The following is a 21,816-nucleotide window of genomic DNA, read 5'->3' as shown; positions in this document are numbered from 1 at the left end:
TAGTTTGTAAAAGCAATCTTGTAATAAGGCCTTGACAGTTTATAATCTCTCGCAACTGTTATGTTGTGATTATCGTAACAGCAGTCGATTGGCCAATCAACTGCTTCACGTCACATAAAAATTATAGTTTAAAAAAACTAAAATGCACGCGTATATAAAGCGTACTGTTTAGTTTTTTTTTCAGTTAAATTTTCTATAAAAGCGTACTTTTAAAACTATTAAGTACTTTAACATCAATTCCTGCCTTATTGACTATAGAAAAAAATATATAAATTGACAAAAACCTTAGATTGCAAATTGAATAATGGATTAATCTTATCAAATTAGTGTACTGTCATCGGTCCTCGATAAATCTACAAAGTTTGAATGAAATCTGGCCGTTTAAAGTGGGTCAAAATCGCGTCTAAAGGAGTCAGTTACAAACATACATACAAACATGCAAGTGAAGCTATAATATAAAGCGTATAAAAAATACTGTGAGCTTAGATCATCTATACGTTTAGATAGACTATGACAGCTGTGAAAACGTAGAAAGAAATAGAAGACTATTTTGAGCAAGTCACGCACACTAACACAGTGTCATATAAATCGCGAGTGTAAGACGTAACTTGTCATGCACACTTAACTAATATTCCTGGCCTATTTTTATCGGTTGTCTAACAGCAAGAGACTATCTAGACGTATAAATTATCTAAGACTGAGAGGTTATATGGAGGTATAATGGAGTTTCATATTTATTAACACGTATTCATAGTTAGTATCTATGTTACAGAAACTCAGTATTTAGCTCATGTCTACTCTGACTAGATTTGCAAATATTAATTTTTAAGACCGAAAACATTTTAAATATAAATGAAGTAAAGCGAAGAAGCTTTTCACTAAAAAAAAAGTTTAACAAAAAAATAACCTACTTCAAAAATACTATTCCAAAACAATAGATATAATATGCGCTCAAAAGTATGAAAATAATTACGTATTTTTATACAATCTAATAATTAATCTAATTCTAGTAACGATTATTGTTATTTTTGGAATCGGTGCCGTAACGTCGCGGCCCCGCTCTCGCCTCTCGCCTCCTCACATCGCACGTGCGACTCAAGCACATCTCACCTATAACTATGTATGTAGTTACAAAACTACCTTGGCTGACACCAACTTAAAAGAATTATCAAAATGGGTTCACCTACTCCAAAGTTTTGAGGTAACAAACATAAAAAATACATACCGACGAATTCAGAACCTCCTCATTTTTTGAAGTCGGTTAAAAGGTAATTTCTAAAATCAGTTCGGTAGTCTAAATTCAAAATACTTTCAGAATATTCAAAATACTAACAAAATAATAATATTAAATGTAGATTATCAAACTAATTAACAAGCATTTACATATTTATACACTTGAAATTGATATGTTTACCTATTGTTACGTTTTGCGTCAATCTCAAACAAATTCTAATATTATGTTTGTTGTGTTGCAGGGTTGAGAAATCGATAAATCATAATGTGTCTAGTTATTTCATTAAAATTTAGTCTTTAGAAAATTTATAAATAATGATCGTGTATATTTCCTACTGCATTTATTTAAAAATATGTAGGAAATTCATTTATAGGTTATTAAATATTATGGATCCGTTTTTCTATAAAATTTTTCGAAACAAACTACATAATGCTACAAAAACGAAACGATTTATTATTTGATTTAAATAAGGTTATGTCTTTAGGAGTTTTTATATATGCTTACAAAATTATTCGACCGATTGAGATGACTAGTTGTTATATTAGGTTATTGTAAAAATAAAATAGGATTATCGTTTTTATATTTTGTTTCTAATTATTTTGTCACCATTATAAGTACTAGTAATAGTAATCGTAATAAGTGCTTAAGCGATTTACAGTTATCACTTTTATGCTAAGTACTTTAATTTAGTACATCAGTACCTGGGTAAATTGAAATTGGTTGATTTTCCAATCGGTCTGCAGCACAACAGTTACGTACATCACGTACACAACTTTGAACATAGACCACAGTTTCGTAGTTATTACATTGTATACAATGACTTCATCATTGGCCTTTTCACACGGCCTTTTAACCCGCACCAAGTACCTCGCTTCTATTTAGATTACGTTATTATTAATTATTATTTTGATCAAAAAGAGTCGTGCTAGTAAAATCGAGGAAATCAAAGGTATCTCAGAAAGAATAACAATCCTTAATATAGAGCTGCCTATTAATAAAACAGAAATGTGGTCTATTATTCAAGTATATTCCCCAACCGAATCTCATAAAAAGGAAGACATTGAAAAAATAGATAGGTTCTATGTGGATTTGCAATTTGCTATTAGAAATTCACATAAAAATATTATAATAATGGGCGATTTTAATGGACAAATAGGGATATGCAGTAACAAGGGAGAAGAGCACGCGATAGGCAAATACGGATGTGGCAAAAGAAGCAAAAATGGTACAAGGCTAATCACATTTGCTCTACAAAACAAACTCAGCATCCTCAACAGCTTCTTCACAAAAAAGGCATCAAAGAAATGGACATGGATTTCTCCCAATGGTTTTCATAGAAATGAAATTGACTATATCCTATCTAATAATAGCAAAGTCTTCAATGATGTTTCAATTATCCAAAACCTTAACTTCCATACAGATCATAGAATGGTCCGTGCGACATTAACAGGAAAGCCCATAAAAAGGAATAGAAGATGGCAAAATTACCATTCTACTCTGGTGAGTACTGGAAATATCGATATGCTTACGACTGAACTAAAAGGTCTAGCAGAAAAATTCAAGGGTAAAAACACACCTATGGAAGAAAGATATGAACATGTTTTAAATTTATTAAAAACTAAAACAAGGACTTTGAGGTACAACGTGGTTTTAGGTTTAAGGTGACAACAAATTCAATATCCATAATAACAAGACAACTAATACAGACTAGAAAACAATTATTACAAGGCCAGAAAAACCAAGAAAACCGTATTAAGATATCAGAAATTAGTAAAAAAATAATTGAGAACATTAGAAAGGATAAGAAAGCAAGACGGCAAACTATTTTGAAAGAACATATCGTAAAAACTGGGGGAATAAAGAAAGCCTTTAAAGAATTGAATAGAGTCAAAAAATGGATGTCTAGTGTTAAGAGGAAAACCGGAAATATTACAAGTAAAAGGGATGAAATGATCAAAGAAGCCACAGAATACTATATAAATTTATATCAAAGCAAATATCCTAGAGATATTTCAGGTGAAAGTAATTCAAAAACCGCAAAGTCAGTACCTACAATATTAAAAAAAGAAACAATTAAAGCAATTAATTCACAGAAAGCAGGAAAGGTGCCAGGGTCTGATCAAATCACAAATGAATTACTCAAATCTACTATACCCGCAAGTGTTCCCATATTAACGGACTTATATAATGAAATTCTCGAGACTGAAAATATTCCTGATCAATGGACAAAATCTACAATAATACTTCTACACAAAAAAGAAGACAAAAGTGACATAGGAAATTACCGTCCAATCAGTTTAATGTCGAATATTTACAAAATTTTTTCAAAAATAATATTATTTCGCATCTCGACGAAAATCAACCAAAAGAACAAGCTGGTTTTCGAAACAATTTTTCGACGATAGATCACATACATGTCCTTAGACAAATCCTGCAAAAATACAATGAATATAAGAAAAACTATTATTTAGGATATGTAGATTTCAACAAGGCCTTCGATTCCTTGGAACACAAGTATATCTGGGAAGCACTACATCATCAAGGAATAGAAGAAAAATATATAAACATTTTGAAGAACGTTTATTTCAGAAGTACCGCGCAAATTAGATTGGAAAAAACAGGAGAAGAGTTCCCTATAGAGCGAGGAGTCCGACAAGGAGGCCCTATCTCACCCAAATTATTCTCATCAGTTTTGGAGATGATTTTTAGGGATTTAGATCGGAGTGAGAGTGGACTTAACGTGAACGGCAAGAAATTAAGCCACCTACGCTTTGCGGATGATCTGGTTCTATTCTCTGAGAGTCCACGAAAGTTAGAGCAAATGTTGCGACAACTAGCAGATCGAAGTGCAAAAGCAGGACTATCCATGAACACCTCAAAAATAAAAATCATGACGAACTCTTCAAAAACATATAAAATCACATTAAATACGGAACAAATAGAGTACGTTGAAGATTACATTTATCTGGGACAGTTAATTTCAGGAACTAATACTATGAGTAAGGAAATTGATAGGAGAATAGCTAATACTTGGAAGAGATATTGATCCCTCAGTGAAGTTATGAAAGATAAGGGAATGCCAATTAAAGAGAAAAGAAAGGTTTATCATACGTGTATCTTACCTTGCTTGACCTATGGTTGTCAGACATGGGCTCTAACCGAACAATTATCAAATAAAATAAATGTCTGTCAAAACAGCATAGAAAGAAGCGTAGTCGGAGTTAAAAGAAGAGATAAAGTTAAATTGAAAGATATAAAAAGTATGACTAAATTCAAAGAAGCAAAATCAATATGCAGAACACTAAAATGGCGATGGATAGGACATATGTTAAGAGAAAAACAAGAAAAATGGACAAAAATAATAACCGACTGGTATCCAAGAGATGGTAGTAGAAGAAAAGGGCGACAAACTAAACGCTGGGAAGATGAAGTAAAAAGAGTAGCTGGGCCTAAATGGATCCAAATAGCGAAAGACAGAGAGGCGTGGAAATCTTTAGAAGAGGCCTTTGTCGAAAGACAAGCTGTTTAACCTAACATATAATTTAAATTTAAGTTTATATTTAGTTAAGTATCTTTTATAATATTTGTGAACAGCAATAAAGGCTTATTTTATTTTATTTTTATTATTAATTACGGGTTGACATCGCCCGCCTTCTTTTACGAGTTATTCAAAATGAGAACAACAGATACATTTTATAACGTTTGTTCAGTATCATGACTAAATAATATTCGCTTTTGATCAAAAACCGCTTAAATGTTCCTCCAGGCTACGCGGAGGGCATTCGTGAAAGTCTTTCGAGTAATTTCAGAGATTAGCGAGTATAAAAATCAGAAAGGCGGTCAATTTTTTTTAAACATTTACTTTTGTATTCAATTTTAATTTGTACTCAAAATGGACGATAGAGGCTCGAACCCACGCCTCTTGGGTTTCTCTTTTAAAAATATTCTCTCTCTCTTCCAAAATATCCTCTCGGTCTCGATAAAATTAGTTTGTATCGTAGTGCTTGACGTTCGATTAAGTGATTTTTAGATCCAATTTTGAATGCAGATATTTGAATCTGAATACTGAACTTTGACGATATTCTATTGAAAATGTGGTAGTATTTAAAATAAAGAGGAGAAGAAGATTACTATTTATAGTCTTACCAAGAGAACTGTAATTTCTTTATCTGAAGTTTTTGTTGCAGTGGTAACGGGGTGTACGGACGGTATCGGCAAGTACTATGCGTTGGAGCTGGCTAAGAAGAACATCAACATTGTGCTGGTCAGCCGGAACCCTGAAAAGCTGAAGGATGTCGCTCAGGAAATTGGTTTGTAAATATTGTCGCAAGCTGAACTGTTGTCGAAGCTTAATTCAAGCTAACAGCGTCATGAAAATGAAAATAATCTTGTTATCATTCAATGTGATAGGAAATCTATTGGAAAACTACAATTTTCTTTCTTGATTTATTTAAAGGGATAAGGGAATATTATCATAACACGAGATAATAGCTCTTGTACTGTGAAATTTTGCACTTTCATTAAAAAAAAATACACAATAGTTATTTGTTCAACAAGTGAGCAAAGTTATTTTTTGCTGCGAATGCTGACTTTAAATCACGAATTGGCGAAGTAGTCTAGAATTGAATCACGAGTTTAGCGAGTGATTCTAAAATAGACTACTGAGGTAGTGAGTGATTTAAAGGCACGAGACAAAAAAAAATTTGCTCTCGTGTAAAACATACAACTTTTCACCTCGACTAGCGAGAAAAGTGTTATATATAGTAAGAGAAACAATTAAGATAACATTTAACAATGTTTATTATAAATATCATTACTAGTATTTATTTTAAATATTAAGTCTTTAAAAAGGCAATAGTAAAATTTATAAATCTAAATTTCGATAAGTAACATATAAATTTTTGTGACAATGAGATAATACACTAGGCTTAAATGAGTTTCGGAACGCACCGGATCGCATTGTTTATTTTTTTAACGCGGAGTAATTCCTGGATGTATGATCACGTGGGGTTCGAAATTTAAATCACTTTCCTTCACGCGAGTTTTCACGTAGCAATAGCGCCCTTTTCGTGCTGGAGAGGTGAAAATAAAATTTTCATCATGAAGCCACAACCTGAGAGTTGAACAAAGTATACAAGATTTTATGATACGTCGCTCGAACGGTTAACATCTCAGCTGGGAGAGCAATCGCACGGAACGCGGATAGGTCGTGGGTTAGAGTCCCGCATCGTTCATAAATTAATTTTGTCTTCAAATTTTGCGTATTAATCCTAGAAGTGAGGGTTAACACTTTAAAAATATAACAAAAATTAAAAAAAGATAGATTTAAAAAAATGTCGTATCCGTATCACAGGATCGCTTTGTTATAGGTACTAAAGTAATCACAGTTCAAAATCAACGACATTATAAAGTTTAGTAATTATATGTATAAAAATATGACAAATTTCTCTTAACATTGCTGTATATGCCATAACCGTCCTAGATTGAATCATTTTTTTTTTCGAATAATAAAGTCGTGACGTAAGTAGCTATTGACACATCCAACCTCAAAATTTAGTGATTTACAATTAAAATGTATAATGCCACTAGCTGACCCAGCAAACGTTGTATTGCCCTATAAAAAAAAAATGGCGTATAAAATAGATGCAACCGACTCTCAGACCTACCAAATATATCGTACTACTGCCATCTTGCAACCCTATAGCGGATTTGTGAATGGAACAGAATAAAATAAAAATCGCGATACAAAAATAGGGGTTTATCGTAGAAGGGCGAAAATTTGAAGTTGTACGTATTTTTCAATGATGAATCATAATAAAATAAAAATAAAAAAAATCCATAAAAAAACATATTAAGGGGTCGATCACCCTTATCATTTAGGGATATAAAAATAGATGTTGGCCGATTCTCAGACTTTCCCGATATTTCATACAAATCGGTTCAGACGTGAATTTTACGACACGGGAATTTTATATATTAGATTCTAACAACTTAACTCCAAGACAATATGTTTCATTCGGATTGAAACTGTAGAATTGGGATAATTATAGTACCTACACTTTGTTCACCGGGGAGAAAGTAATCTATTCCAACGAAGGTGGTGATAAATATAGATTTCACACACAACAATAATTGCAAGTTATGGTATTGGTGAAATCGCTTTGTGTTTAATTTAGATCAAGACTGTAATTTGAACTCGCTTACGTAAAACTAGGTTTTATTAAACTCAGTTTGGTGTCATTGGTGAAATCGAGGTTAAGTACTTAATGTGTAATTACAAATTTGTTTTCAGAAAAACACGGTGTGAAGACTAAGATAATTGTGGCAGACTTCAGCCAAGGCCCTGAGGTATATCAGCGCATCGAAGACGAGCTCAAGGAAATTCCCGTGGGAATATTGGGTAAATAGACTTTTGCAAATTTACATTTTTAAATCTTCTTCTTTTCCTTTATACCTAACCATAAATCAATATTAGTGTGTTAACGTTCTAAGTCTTATTTTTTTATTTTTTTTTATTAATTAATATTTGGGAGACTTACAGCTTACAATTATAACTTATGAAATAATTAAAACTAATGAAGGCTACTTAAAAGTTATTGTAATCTATATCTAATATATAAAATTCTCATGTCGCGGTGTTTGTAGTTAAACTCCTTCGAAACGGCTTGACAGTTTCTCATGAAATTTTGAGTGCATATTGGGTAGGTCTGAGAATCGGACAACATCTATTTTTCATCCCCCTAAATGTTAAGGATGGTCCACGCCAAATTTATTTTTTTAATTTTTTTGAAATTTTTTTTTAATTTGTTTGATTATCAGTCAGCATTAAAAATACATACAACTTAAAGTTTTCACCCATCTACGATCAACAGTTACTTTTGTATCAAGATTTTAATATCGGCAATACAACGTTTGCTGGGTCAGCTAGTATATTTCTTTTGTGACTCTGTTGTAACTGAAATCCTCCTAAACGGCTGGACCGATCTTAATGAAACTTTCTGTATGTCTTCAGGTGGATTCGAGAATAGTTTATATTCACAATTGAACTATCTCCTAAACGGCTGGACCGATTTTGATGATTTTTGTGTGTTCCAGTGAATTTGAGATTGGTGTGTGTCTTCAGGTAGATTCGAGAATGGTTGAGATTCACAATTAAACTATCTCCTAAAAGTCCGGAACGATTTTGATGATAATTTGTATGTTCCAGTGAATTTGAGATTGCTTTAGATTCTCAATTCCGTCCATATAATATAATTTTCCTGCTCATGTGTATGTTAGTGAACTCCTCCTAACGGCTGGACCGATTTTTCAAATTTAAGACGTGTGTAGGTACAGACCAACGTCTGTCGGGTCCACTAGTATGTGTATAAATATTATGAAATATATATAATAGTATCTTGCTTTCTAACCAAAGAATCGGAATTCATCATTATATCTCTTATCTTTTTTTATTTATGAGGAGGGTCACATGATGGGCTGCGGTGAAGCAACCGCCCGAAGACATCCTCAATAATAGGCCTATGCTATGAGTGTGAAGGACCCTGACTCCTGAGTCGTATCGATTTGAAAACTGCAGACAGTTATTTACTCATACAACTGATTTGAGTTTTCTTTAGTGTTAATTCCGCCAATATTTGTCTTTAAACAATTCGACACGTGTTTCGCCTCTGCACGAGGCATCCTCAGGACGTGTTGTCTCGCCAAAATCTGGCACGAGACTGAGTCTCGTGTGCAAAGTAACGCCTACTTCAATAAATTTTTTTGGGTATTTACTCCACAATATTATGTCTGTGTGAGGCAAGAAGTACCTTGCACGTGGTTATTAATTTTTGTTTTTCAAAGTCAAATATACTTTATTTAATTAGGCTTAAACTGTGCGCAATTGAATAGTTACTATAAATATTTCTTTTAAATTACTGAATTTACCACATGTTCGGAAAACGTTGAGCTTGTGAGAAGAACATACAAGAAACTCATCTGGATGAGTGGCGGTCCTCCACAGTGCGGTTTTCAAGGAGCTTTCTTCCTCGTATTATAAAGCTGTGGAATGAGCTTCTTTGTGCGGTGTTTCCGGGACGATACGACATGGGTACCTTCAAAAAAAGTGCGTACACATTCCTTAAAGTCCGGCATCGCTCTTGTGATACCTCTGGTGTTGCAAGATAATGTGGGCGGCGGTGATCATTTAACACCAGGTGACCCGTACGCTCGTTTGTCCTCCTATTCAATAAAAAAAAACTCAACGGCCACTTATTTCAATCAAATAGAGTATTTTTCAATGGCTGATATATGCAAAAACGACTTTGGGTTTTCACTTTATTTTATGAGCTAGAGCAGTGTTTTTCATTTGCCGGGTGGCGACCCGGTGCCAGGGCATTAAAAAAAAATACCGGGTCACAACATTCCTGCTTTGTTTTAAAAATACTACCAGTCCCTACTATCGATCGAGGCATCTATAATAAACAAGTACATATACAATATAGAACGACCTGTATAGCCGAGTGGTTAGCGATCCCACCTACTAAGCTAGAGGTCCCGGGTTCGAATCCCGGTAGGTGCAAGCATTTATATGATGAATATGGATGTTTGTTTCCGAGTCATGGATATTTAAATGTATTTATGTATGTTTAAGTAAGTATATTGTATTAAATATATGATTGTCTTGTAATTATGGGTTACAGGCTATATATGCTTAACTCGGGGCAAGATAATTTGTGTAAAAAGTGTGTCAATATTATTATTATTGTTATATTATTATAATGTAGTAACAGGCTGTCCAATAACATAGATATTCAGTTGTGGAGTACCTAGTAAGACTAACAACAGAGCCATTTTTTACATTTAAATTTATTTATTGATAATGCCTTAACAGTGAATAACAGGACTTTATAGTAAAAATATATACATTTACCCTTAAAGCTATTATGTATCTTATGAAGCCTACTAGATTAAGTTACAAGCAATGCATTATTTTTAGTGTATTATAACACTAATATTAATAATATTATTATTATTATTATAACACTAATATTATTAATATTACAAACTACTAATATTGGTAATAATATAAACCTTTTTACTATTAAAATGTGCAAATGATTTAAGTTTTCTTTAGTGTTAATTCCGCCAATATTTGCTTTTAAAAAACAATTCGACACGTGTTTCGCCTCTACACAAGGCATACTCAGGACGTGTTGTCTCGCCAAAATCTGGCACGAGACTGAGATTTTATTTTATTAAAATGTGTATAATTTTACCTAATGGAACCAGTTTGGGGTTTAAAGTATAAAGGGGGTCACGATGGGGCAGTGTGATAATTACCGAGCCATGGCAGAACAATGTTTGGGAAACACTGAGCTAGAGAGGTGCAAATAATATGTATTCACAACACAACCGTGAAGCAGTAATTTGTAAGCATTATTGTGTTTCGGTCTGAAGGGCGCCGTAGCTAGTAAAACTACTGGGCAAATGAAACTTGATATATTATGTCTCAAGATGACGAGCGCATTTGTAGTGCCATTTAGAATTTTTGGGGTTTTTAGAATCCTGAGTGGCACTGCATTGTAATGGGGGGCGTATCAATTACCATCAGCTCAGCGTCCTGCTCGTCTTGTCCCGTATTTTCATAAAAAAAAACTAACTTTATACTTACTTAGTCTATATTATATCTATTTCTGAGCGTAATTCGTAATTCTTGTTGACACTACCCTTTGACATAAATCTTTTAAAAAATTAACATGACTATGCGATTATTTGTTCCTGTTAGGTTTTTTTTTCTAACGAAATTAAATATTGATGCGATTGAACTAATATTAGCCATCACATAATAATATGTACATAAGACATTACAAGTTCGCACACAACAATATGTCAATGTTTTAAGTATGATGTGATATTGTTAATTATTTTGTTTATAGTCGTAATAAAATATATGTTGTTTAATTTTCGAATGGGTGGTAGTATTTCCTGACGTTCAATAAGTCATTATAAATTCTATTATGAATAAAAATATTTGAATTTACGCTATTTGTATGTGGTCAATACACAAAAATTTAATTATATTTAAAAAACAGAAGCAAATTTATATTTTTTTTATGGAAAAGGAGGACGAACGAGCGTACGGGTCACCTGGTATTAAGGTCAATTCTCTTTCAACACCATAGGAATCACACGAGCGTTGCCGGCCTTTAAGGAAGGTGTACGCGCTTTTTTTGAAGGTACCCATGTCGTCTCGTCCCGAAACAAATATATTATTTTAAATATTGAAGTGAAACTTCTTTAGAATCGTTGTGATATCAAACCGGATGCAACGGAAAAAACGATAGGTAAGAGACACAAATACAAAAATGTGTAGGATGAAGCCGGCAAAGAATGAGAATGAAATATGCATACTATTTTATTTTTATGTATGACGCGAGTAGGTATACCTTAATATATTCTTATGTCATACGCACGACTTATAACTGCATAGACACCAGGAGAACATAAATATGGTAGAGGTGTTAGTAATGTCTTTCATAGCGGTTGAAATGGCATCATGTACCAGGACTTCATATGCAGTTAAGAGGTTCATGCACAATGCAGGTTTCACTTCTGACATGTGTACTGTGTACACACACAATTTTTTTTTTATAATACTAAATATAATATTGTAATGGTAAACCGGTTTCACATAATCTGGATTCCATTTTATTACCGTAAAAAAAATCAACATCTGGATATTCGGTGGTAATTTTCACTTGCAACGAAATTTTGTTATGTTGCATTAGTTGATAGATTGTTATTAAAATAATTTATGAAGGTTTAAATATTGGCATAAAGTTTATTGCCGCTTCTCATTAAAACTCTGAAATGAATAACTTTTGACATTCACAAGTGTTATTTTTCGATCTAATTGAATATACAGGTTGTCACAAAATTATGGGACATGAAGGGAAAGTACCTTAAAGACAAAAGACTTTGTTATTTTTAAAAGTTAGTAATTCTGCATTCAAAGATTTTCTTAAAATTACTTGCCTCGTCTGGGAAACGAACCGACTTAAATGTAAAAAAAACACCCCTACTTTTATGATATGTAGATATGAGAAAGTAGTCAATTAAGTGGGTATTTTTTTGTAAATTAACTAATTAAATGCTACGATGTTTAAGGTACTTTCCCTTCATGTTCCCATTCACGTTCACGTTCCCATAACTTTGGGACATCCTGTATTATGGTTGTCTTATACTAACCGTATTAACTCTTTTGTTGATTATTCTTTAGTTCACAAAAGGAAACCATATCTATATCAACCGATCATTTTTTTACTTAGTTATTTCTGTACTTCAATTAGCAAAATAACAATAAAAATCCCCGCCACCCTGACGTTGGGTGAATTGTCGACATCCCGTCGACGGAGCCTTGTAAATGTGAGATGAAAAACGTGTACTAACTAACACCTAAAAGCCTCTCGTCTCGTGTGTATAACGATGATAGGGTACTCGTAACATCAATTGGCTGGATGTGCAGCACATCTGGATGTGTGGCGGTTTCCGAGGACATTTTTCTCACATACTACTAACCTGTGGAATTAGCTTCCTTGTGCGATGTTACTGGGACGATACCACATGGGTACCTTCAACGGAAGGGGGCGTATACCTTCCTTAAAAGCCGACAAGACTCCTGTGATTCCTCTGGTGTTGCAGTAGAATGTGGGCGGCGGCGATCACTTAATACCACGTGACCCGCCCGTTTGTCCACCTTTTCGATTAAAAATATGTCATCTTTAATGGTCCAGTGAACAACGTGGGAGTACAATACGAATACCCGATGCCGCTGTGTGAGATGCCGACCAGCAAGGCAATGGAGATGATCAACGTGAACGTGGTGGCGGTGACCAGGATGTCTCGCATGCTGCTCCCGGGGATGGAGGCGCGGGGGAGGGGCGCCATAGTTAACGTGTCCTCCGGCTCCGAGCTACAGCCTCACCCCATGTGGGCGATCTACGGCGCTAGTAAGGTAGACATAAAAATAAAGCGATCCATTTGAATACATAACACGTTTTTGCATCTCCAAAAATGCTTTTTTTTATGATAATAAGGGATGAGACGAGCAGGACGTTCAGCTGATGGTAATTGATACGACCTGCCCATGACAATGCAGTGCCGCTCAGGATTCTTAAAAAAACCCATAAATTCTGAGCAGCACTACAGTTGCGCTCGTCTCCTTGAGACATAAGATGTCAAGTCTCATTTGCCCAGTAATTTCTCTAGCTACGGCGCCCTTCAGTCTGAAACACAATAATGCTTACACATTACTGCTTCACGGCAGAAAAAGGCGCCGTTGTGGTACCCATAATCTAGCCGGCATCCTGTGCCTCCCACTGGGTTTTTTGAAAGAGATTTGGAGACCCAGCTATATGGTATGGTATAGGTTCTCCAGTTTTCGTAATTAAAACAGTTGGTTTCATTTTGCGTGCAGTGTTGTTTGTTTGCCACCTGGCGTACTCCAACCAGCCCAACTCCTTCCAGAAGCTCAGAACACTCCTAGGAAGTCACCATCATCGGCATCACGCAGGCATGTCTTTTTTTTATGGAAAAGGAGGACAAACAAGCGTACGGGTCACCAGGTGTTAAGTGATCACCGCCGCCCACATTCTCTTGCAAAACCAGAGGAATCACAGGAGCGTTGCCAGCCTTTAAGGAAGGTGTACGCGCTTTTTTTGAAGATACCTATGTCGTATCGTCCCGGAAACACCGTACAAGGAAGCTCATTCCACAGTTTTGTAGTACGTGGAAGAAAGCTCCTTGCAAACCGCACTGTGGAGGACCGCCACACATTCAGATGCTGGGGAAGATATCCTAACTTGTGGCGTGTCGTCCAAAAGTGGAATTCGGCATGTCAAGTAAACATCTCATCCTTGTATTTACAAAGGTTGTTGCCCGTTGGGTGGTGCAGGATCACCATCTAGGATTACGATTTCGTTCTCAGTCACAGAGGAGGCCCAGTTTATTAAGGGAAACATTGTCGATGAGCGTAAACAAATAATTATTTTTATAGCTAACGCGTACGGCGTATTACTTACGGTCAGTTAAATGTCTTGACCGTCTTGGTTCCGCTCTTCATACAATGTTGTTATATTCTTATTAAGGCGACACTAAATGCTAGCGACCTTAAGCGATATGAGTTCACGGCTGCCGGCCCGCGATCTATGTAACAAAGCCAACATTTTCAAAATTCTTGCGTGGAAATCGTAATATTTGAACAGGCGCAAACAGTTTATATGCTTACAATTCTCATTATTTCTAATTTGATTACTAATCTGAATAAATGTACCTACACAAAAAAAAGTACAAGCTATATAAATACCTTTTCTGAGAATAGTACTAAACAAATGCGTCATGCCGAGAAAAAACTTGTTTAACTGCAATGAAAAGTGGTAGTTCAAAATAGTTCTGGAGTGTTAAGTTAAAATAACCAACAGCAAATATTAGAAACCTACAAATAAGCCTTAAGGGTACGTGTTATATGATAAAGTAGTGTTCATAGCTCCAAATGGTGTAATTTCACTAATAAACTTGTCTAAAAATGCCTTGTTTGCGCGTTTTCTACTTACCTTTCGCCTTATCCATTTCCAACTGTATCGCAGTCAATTCTTACACTAACCGTATAAAGCCCTGCGCACAGGCATCTGCCTGGGTATAAATATATTACATGTAAATCATACTTCTTAAGTATGTCCCTTCTTACTATAATGTCTAAAAGACGTAGTGCCTATGTCTAACAAAGCTAGTTTCTTACTTTCTCATCTAAAGTTAAGAGACCTTTAAAAATAATTTGCCTCTATCTCCTAGGAACATACACAATCTCCTGAGTAAGTCTTATAATTAAAAAAGAAAAACACTATAATATCCGCTTAAATACAGTCCGTATATTGATTGTTAATGTGAAACCTACCTCTATATTCAAATTAAAGCCCATCGATAAACACGAAACTATGCTTATAAGCCAATACCAAGCCACGTCTGAGGTCACTCGATAATGAGACTAGTGACAACTGTCAATGTCAGTAAGCCAGAAACATAATATATAAATAATAAATTCTCCCAATTCAGATAAGAGGTCAATTTTTTTTAAAAACATTTCTCAACTTATTACATTTGGGCCCGCCATTTTCCATCTCCTGTATCCGAGAAGGAAGCGGTACTTTGTTAAGACTGAACAAGCGAAGCTTACCCAATACCTACACGCTACCTCCATCCAATTATTTACTTCAAATCGATATTAAACTTTATTTGACATACCTACCTATTATATTTCAGGTGTACGTTAGAAATTTTACGCGCGCAATCCGCCATGAGTACGCGCCAAAAGGCATCTACGTGCAGCATCTTTCTCCACTCTTCGTATCGACGAAGATGAACAACTTCTCAAAGAAGCTCCTGGATGGAAGTTTGTTTGTGCCTGATGCGGAAACGTACGCTCGGAGTGCTGTCAACTTGCTTGGGCGGGTTCAAAACACGACGGGGTACTGGCTGCACGGAATTCAGGTAATCTCGCTCAATTGATACCACATATTGGAAATGGAGTGACTTTGTGAATTTTATTGTACGATATAACATTGCAATCATTGTTTTATGAAAAAAAAAGAAGCCCGCTGAGTTTCTTGCGCCCGTTCTTCTCAGGTCTGAGGCATAATTTTTCGAATGGATGATAGTTTTTGACTTTCAATGCGTGATATTGTATCCTTTATTGAATAAAATTATTTTAGTTTAAATTAATTTATATAATAAATATTAATATAATTATTAATCAAAATTTATCTTTATTATGTAATCTACCCCGTACTTATCAAACCATGTCGATGTTGCCATTAAAATTCGACATTTTCTAATTGAAACATTGGATTTCCATAAAAATTGCATAGATTTATAGTATTTATACCATTATAACTATATAACATGAATACCTTCCTGGACATAACTAAGTGCTTACATTATTTATACTTCTAGATAGAGTTTCTTGCTGTTAGACAACCGATAAATACAGGCCAGGAATATAAGTTTAGCGTGCGTGACAAGCTACGTCTTACAATCGCGATTTGTATGACACTGTGTTAGTGTGCCTCAAATGCTCAAAATAGAGGTCAGTTCTAAAATCTATTTTATTCGACGTTCTCACAGCTGTCATAGTCTATCTAGATGTATAAATGATCTAAGATTAAGTGTTACTTTTAGCACTTTTAGTAAAACATTCATGACCACAATTTTATTCATATTGAAGCACACAAATCATCTTTTCCAAACTAGGCATAGTGTGCACTATGCGGACAACGCTATATTTAATACGAAAAATATACATACATACACACATATAAACAGCCATGACTCGGAAACAAAAATCAATAGTCGGCATACCGGGATTCAAGCCGTGACCTCTAGTTCAGTTGGCAGGATCACTAACTACTGGGCGGCATGGGTCTTAAATGGACATCATATTTCTTATTTAAGGCTGGGGACCGAGCCAACGACCTTGAGGAATCCAGCGGATCCAGGTTTCCTCTCTAGCACTAGATCGCCATAGTTTTAATTCAGAATTATAAGCATTTTTAATTTATTACAAATATAATACAATGTGTCTTACAAAACAAAACATGTAAATACATGTAATAATTAATAATTAATTTCATACATTACATTTAACATGTCATGTTAAATAGTATTGTCATACAATTAATAAATTTTCGTACAATTTTAAGCTATTGCATAGCTTCTATCGCGGGCCTTCAGCGTGGAGACCGAATCCAGAAATTCCGTAACGAAAATAACCTAACACTTACATGTATATAGATATTTCGGCACGGTCATTACAGTTGCCGTGGAACAGCGGTTATCACGTATGCTTTTTGTGCAGAAGGTCCCAGGTTCGAGCCTGGAGTACAACTTGATTTTTTTTAATTTCTTTATTTTTTTATCACGTTTTTTAATTTTTTATTATTATGACAAGCATTTTTATTTAGTTTCATCTGTCCCGTTGTCTGTCTGTAATCAAATCTTGCAAGTTAAATTTTACTCACTTCCCGTTTGCTTTTTTTAAAATTAATTTTATCAAAAAAAAATACTGCATAAATAAATAATTATAATTGCATAACTCGATAAAAAATGCTATGTAATAGCTTTACCGCGGCAGTCCCCGAGTGCCACACGTCTTTTTTTTATCTACATTGAATGATTAGTATGGCATTAGCACACAATTATTTTTTGTAAAAATATAAGCTTTATAATATAGACTGTCAGGTTTAGAATATAGATAGAATAGTTTCAATTATGCGCTATTTTGGTGAATTATCCGGGTAGCGGCCTTGAGTGCTAATTGTTGGATAAATGTTGTGTTAATAGTGAATTAATATAATCCTCAATTAAATTAAATATGTGAATTAAAAGTTTATTATTATCTGTTTCAGTACACTTTCTACAAACTAGCACCGGAATGGGCCCGAATTAAAATAGGACAACTTATGCTGAAGGATTTCAGAAGCGAATACATGAGTAACAATGTTGCCAAGACTAAATAATTCTTAGAAAAATTCTGTAGGCGACTTTAGTACTGTTATGTGTTATAATATTTATAAGGCTTGTGAATGAGAGGGCGTTTTACAGAAATAACTAACTGTTATGTTTAGTTTAAAACTGCAATAGTACTTATGGCCGTATAATAAATGAAGAAACTTATCCATTAACAAAAGAAGCTTTATGAAAGAGAAAATATAACCTATTAAATTGTTTACAAAAGGAGTAGGGATGGATACTGATGTATTAAAAGAGATACAGCTCCTATACTACGGTTTAAACTACCGTAAAGCGAATTCGAAGAGCTGCAGTGGTAAGCAGCATGAACTAAGACAAATACGGCCTCACAAATAAACTTCGCATAAAGTTATACCTGAGAATAAACCATGACAGTGTATACACTTTTATAATAAAGTCCCAGCCACTACTAAATGTTTTATAAAAATGGCTCTGTCGTAAATCATATTACTCCACAGCTGAATATCTAAGTGATCGGGCAGCCTGTGATTATATTTGTTTTATAGCGATAGAAATTACTATACAATATTGTATATTTTTATTGAAAATATATACAATATTGTATGTTTCTTGCGCCGCTTCTCCGCTCTCCGTCTTCCCACTCAGAACGCCATTTGTTTCCGAAGCGGTAGTAGTATCTAGTATATTAGAAATGACACCAAAAATAATTCTTAAGGAATCAATTTTGAGAAAATAAATGCCTTTTATGCCTTTTAATGCATTTGCTATACTGCTGACAGCACTGTCAAAACAATGATAATCCTGAAGATTTCCGCATGTCAAGCAGTCTTACAAAGAAACGCGGGAAATGTGACATCCGGATAAACCAATCATAACAAAAATGTCTATTTGTAAACATTTTGTATATTCTTGCTTTATTACTAGGTATAACTTAATACTGAGCTTATTAATAAGGCCGATAATATTTACTTAGTTCCTACACGCATTCAAATGTGATGTAGTTGTATGATACAACTTATTATTATCAATATTTCACAAGATGGCGCTCAACACAAAACTAGTTGTATATAATACCATAGAGTAAGAAAAGATGGACCTACTTATATAACAGTGTATTCGTACTGTGTATATTCCTACTATATAAAATATTTTTTTTTAAAGATCTCTATTTTTCTTAGTATTTTGCACTGACTCGACTTTTCATTCGTTTCAGTACAAAAAAAAAGTATTAAACTCGAGGTGAGGCTTAGATATTTATAGCATTTTACATTATTAAGCATAAAGGTGATTATAATTTGTTTATATTATTACGGCCTTACATAAACTGGGTATAATGTTACACCTGAGAATAAACTTAAGAATATGCAAAATGTTGACAATATCGCTGACAAAACTGTCAATACAATGATAATTCTGAAGTTTTCTGAATGTCAAGCAACCTTGCAAATTTTAAAAAAATAAACGCGGGAAACGTTATGCGTCCAAATAAACCTTGAATTAACCAATCAGAAGCAAGATAATGTCTATTTGTAAACATTTTGCATATTCTTGGTTTATTCTAAGGTATAACATATACCAAGTTTATGAATAAGGCCGTTATAGTTTTAATTTATCATTGTTATAGTTACTATATATAATTAAAAGAAATTAATCTAAGAATGGACAGAGGTGTATTATAAGCGATATGGTGTGTTTTAATGTAAACAGTAATTCTGTGTTCTTTTTTATGGAAGAGAAGATTTATATTTAATAACCTTTTGCATTACCTGAGGAATCACTTAATGCAAAAGATTATTAATTATAAATAATCTTTTGGTAGGTTTACGTGGTTTTTTGGAGGTCCCCATGTCGCATCTTCCCGGAAACACCATGCAAGTAATTCATATCAATCATTCCATAGTTTGATAGTACTGCTTTCAAATAAAGTTAAATTTGATACAAAACCTACAATTATATTTAGATAAAGGAGTCGAATCAGGTTATGCTGCTTAACATGGCTCTCACCTACAATAATGCTTATTTTAATTTAGATATGTGTTGCTTGTCCAAAGTACAGCTAAAAAAAGAAATAAGAGATATACATCGACTGCAATGATCATCTAAACACACACACACACACACACACACACACCATACACCCTCAAATACACAACACACAACCTTACATACACGCACACACACTCCTGTAACATTATTTTCTAAGTAGCTTATTATAGTAATTGTAAATATTTTGTTATCTTATTCTGGCTTGTTTAAATCATAAAATGTTACTTCTTTTGTTTAATACCTATGTACTGTAATCAGTTTTGGCCCTATTTTTCTACTTCATATATAAATTGTGACGCTGTACATGACATGCAAATAAAAAATTATATAACAAACATAGCATTTCGTGCAGCGCTGATTTTCGGCCACCCCCAGGTGTACAGTTCTGTCGTTAAATAAAAGAAATCTATATGCAAATTGCCTCAAACAGCAATCTTTCCTGTATCTGTAACTATGTTAACTGCTCACATAGAAGTTAAAGTAATAATTAATATTTTACAGACATAACTATTGTTGCATACTGTTAAGGCTATTAGAATTAATTCAATCCATTTGTGTTCATAAGTAATACATGTTATTGATTATTATTACGGTGTGGTTATGAAAAATTACCAGAGTGAATTATTACGAAATTTGACATCTTGACGTTAGTTGGTCAACTAGACCATTTTTTTTCTTTATTGAATTAGGGGCTTTTATACATATGTACATGACAGCCCCATTATAATCTAAGTACATTAGACAAAAGAAAAACAAAATTATTAACTTAACAAACTAAAAAAAAATGTTAATAAAAGGAAAAGCAAGTTATATTTATAGTGTTCAAAAAATAAGACTTATGGATTCAAACAGACTTATGGCATCCTTAGATGCAGGGCGGGCAAATATATTTACAAACATGCCCGTATCAAATCTGTTCAAAACCATAAGTCTTACAATTTTACAAACTACACTGAATCGGACACATTGCTTTAACAAGTGCTCAAAATCCTCAATTGTTCCACATGACTCACATAGAGGTGACTCCGCAATTTTCATCAAAAATTTAAACTTATTCAAAGGCATGTGTCCGGATCTCAGTCTGTGAGCAGTAACAATCAACCCCCTTTTAATCTTTACAACCTAGACCATTTGTATCATACTTCAGCTATCACAAGCCTCTTGTAACTCATATGTCTACTGAACCAGAATTGAAAATGGACGAGTTAAATAAATTTCAACAAATATAAGTTATAAAATAAAAATAAATACATTTGTTATTTAAATTAACGTTATTTAAGTTAATTATGTTACATAAATATAGCATATTTTTCAAATTGGTTGTATTTAATACCTTCTTTATTACAATATTGTTCTTTCTACAAATGTAAAATAGCATGAGGAATATATTTTTTAAGTTTATTGCCTTAGATAATTTATACGTCCAGATAGTCTCTTGTTATAAAACCGATAAAAACAGGCCAGCAATATTAACTTAGTGTGCATGACAAGTTTCTTACACTCGCGATTTGTATGACACTTTTTGTAAGTGTGCGTGAATTGCTCAAAATAGAGGTTACTTCTCAAGTATATTTTTTTCGGCGTTTCCACAGCTGTCATAGTCTATCTACACGTATTAAATAGATATTAGTTACGCCTAAGAAGCATAACTTATTGAGTGCGTATATAAGTTCACACTTACTTTTCTATTAGATAAATAAACTACGGATGTTGTTCTTGTATTTATTTATAAGCATCGTATTATATAATTAAATAAATAAGTTTAATAAAGTCTCCGTTTTATTTGTGGGTAGCAAAAATTATTATCCTCATTAAACTAATTATTTTTGATGAATATCATATTCATTTTATTACTATAAAAGAAACTACTGGACATAAAACCGGAATATAATATGGAATCACAGTTTTCTAATTATTATGACGGGTACTCACGATATATATTTTATATATTTGATGCAATGATATTTAAAAGTATAATACTATAATATTATTGATTTTATGCCGATATTTCG

The 21,816-nt window shown here is 33.7% G+C and overlaps 1 protein-coding gene across 1 annotated transcript in view; it reads left to right on the top strand.

Annotated features, from left to right (window-relative positions):
- LOC126980037 (inactive hydroxysteroid dehydrogenase-like protein 1) overlaps window positions 1-21,574 on the top strand; it is a 43,595-nt gene extending 22,021 nt beyond the window's left edge. The window contains exons 2-6 of the mRNA XM_050829666.1: window positions 5,422-5,544; window positions 7,527-7,634; window positions 13,009-13,229; window positions 15,533-15,760; window positions 17,674-21,574. Of these exons, the coding sequence (XP_050685623.1) occupies window positions 5,422-5,544; window positions 7,527-7,634; window positions 13,009-13,229; window positions 15,533-15,760; window positions 17,674-17,784 (791 nt within the window). The 3' untranslated portion in view covers window positions 17,785-21,574. The remainder of the gene's footprint in view (window positions 1-5,421; window positions 5,545-7,526; window positions 7,635-13,008; window positions 13,230-15,532; window positions 15,761-17,673) is intronic.
- The last annotated feature ends 242 nt before the right edge of the window (window positions 21,575-21,816 follow it).

The sequence above is a fragment of the Leptidea sinapis genome, chromosome 4 (genome assembly GCF_905404315.1).
Source record: "Leptidea sinapis chromosome 4, ilLepSina1.1, whole genome shotgun sequence".
NCBI lineage: Eukaryota > Metazoa > Arthropoda > Insecta > Lepidoptera > Pieridae > Leptidea > Leptidea sinapis.
Note: the sequence above shows the minus strand (reverse complement) of the source record. Positions and strands in the feature narration are given on the sequence as shown.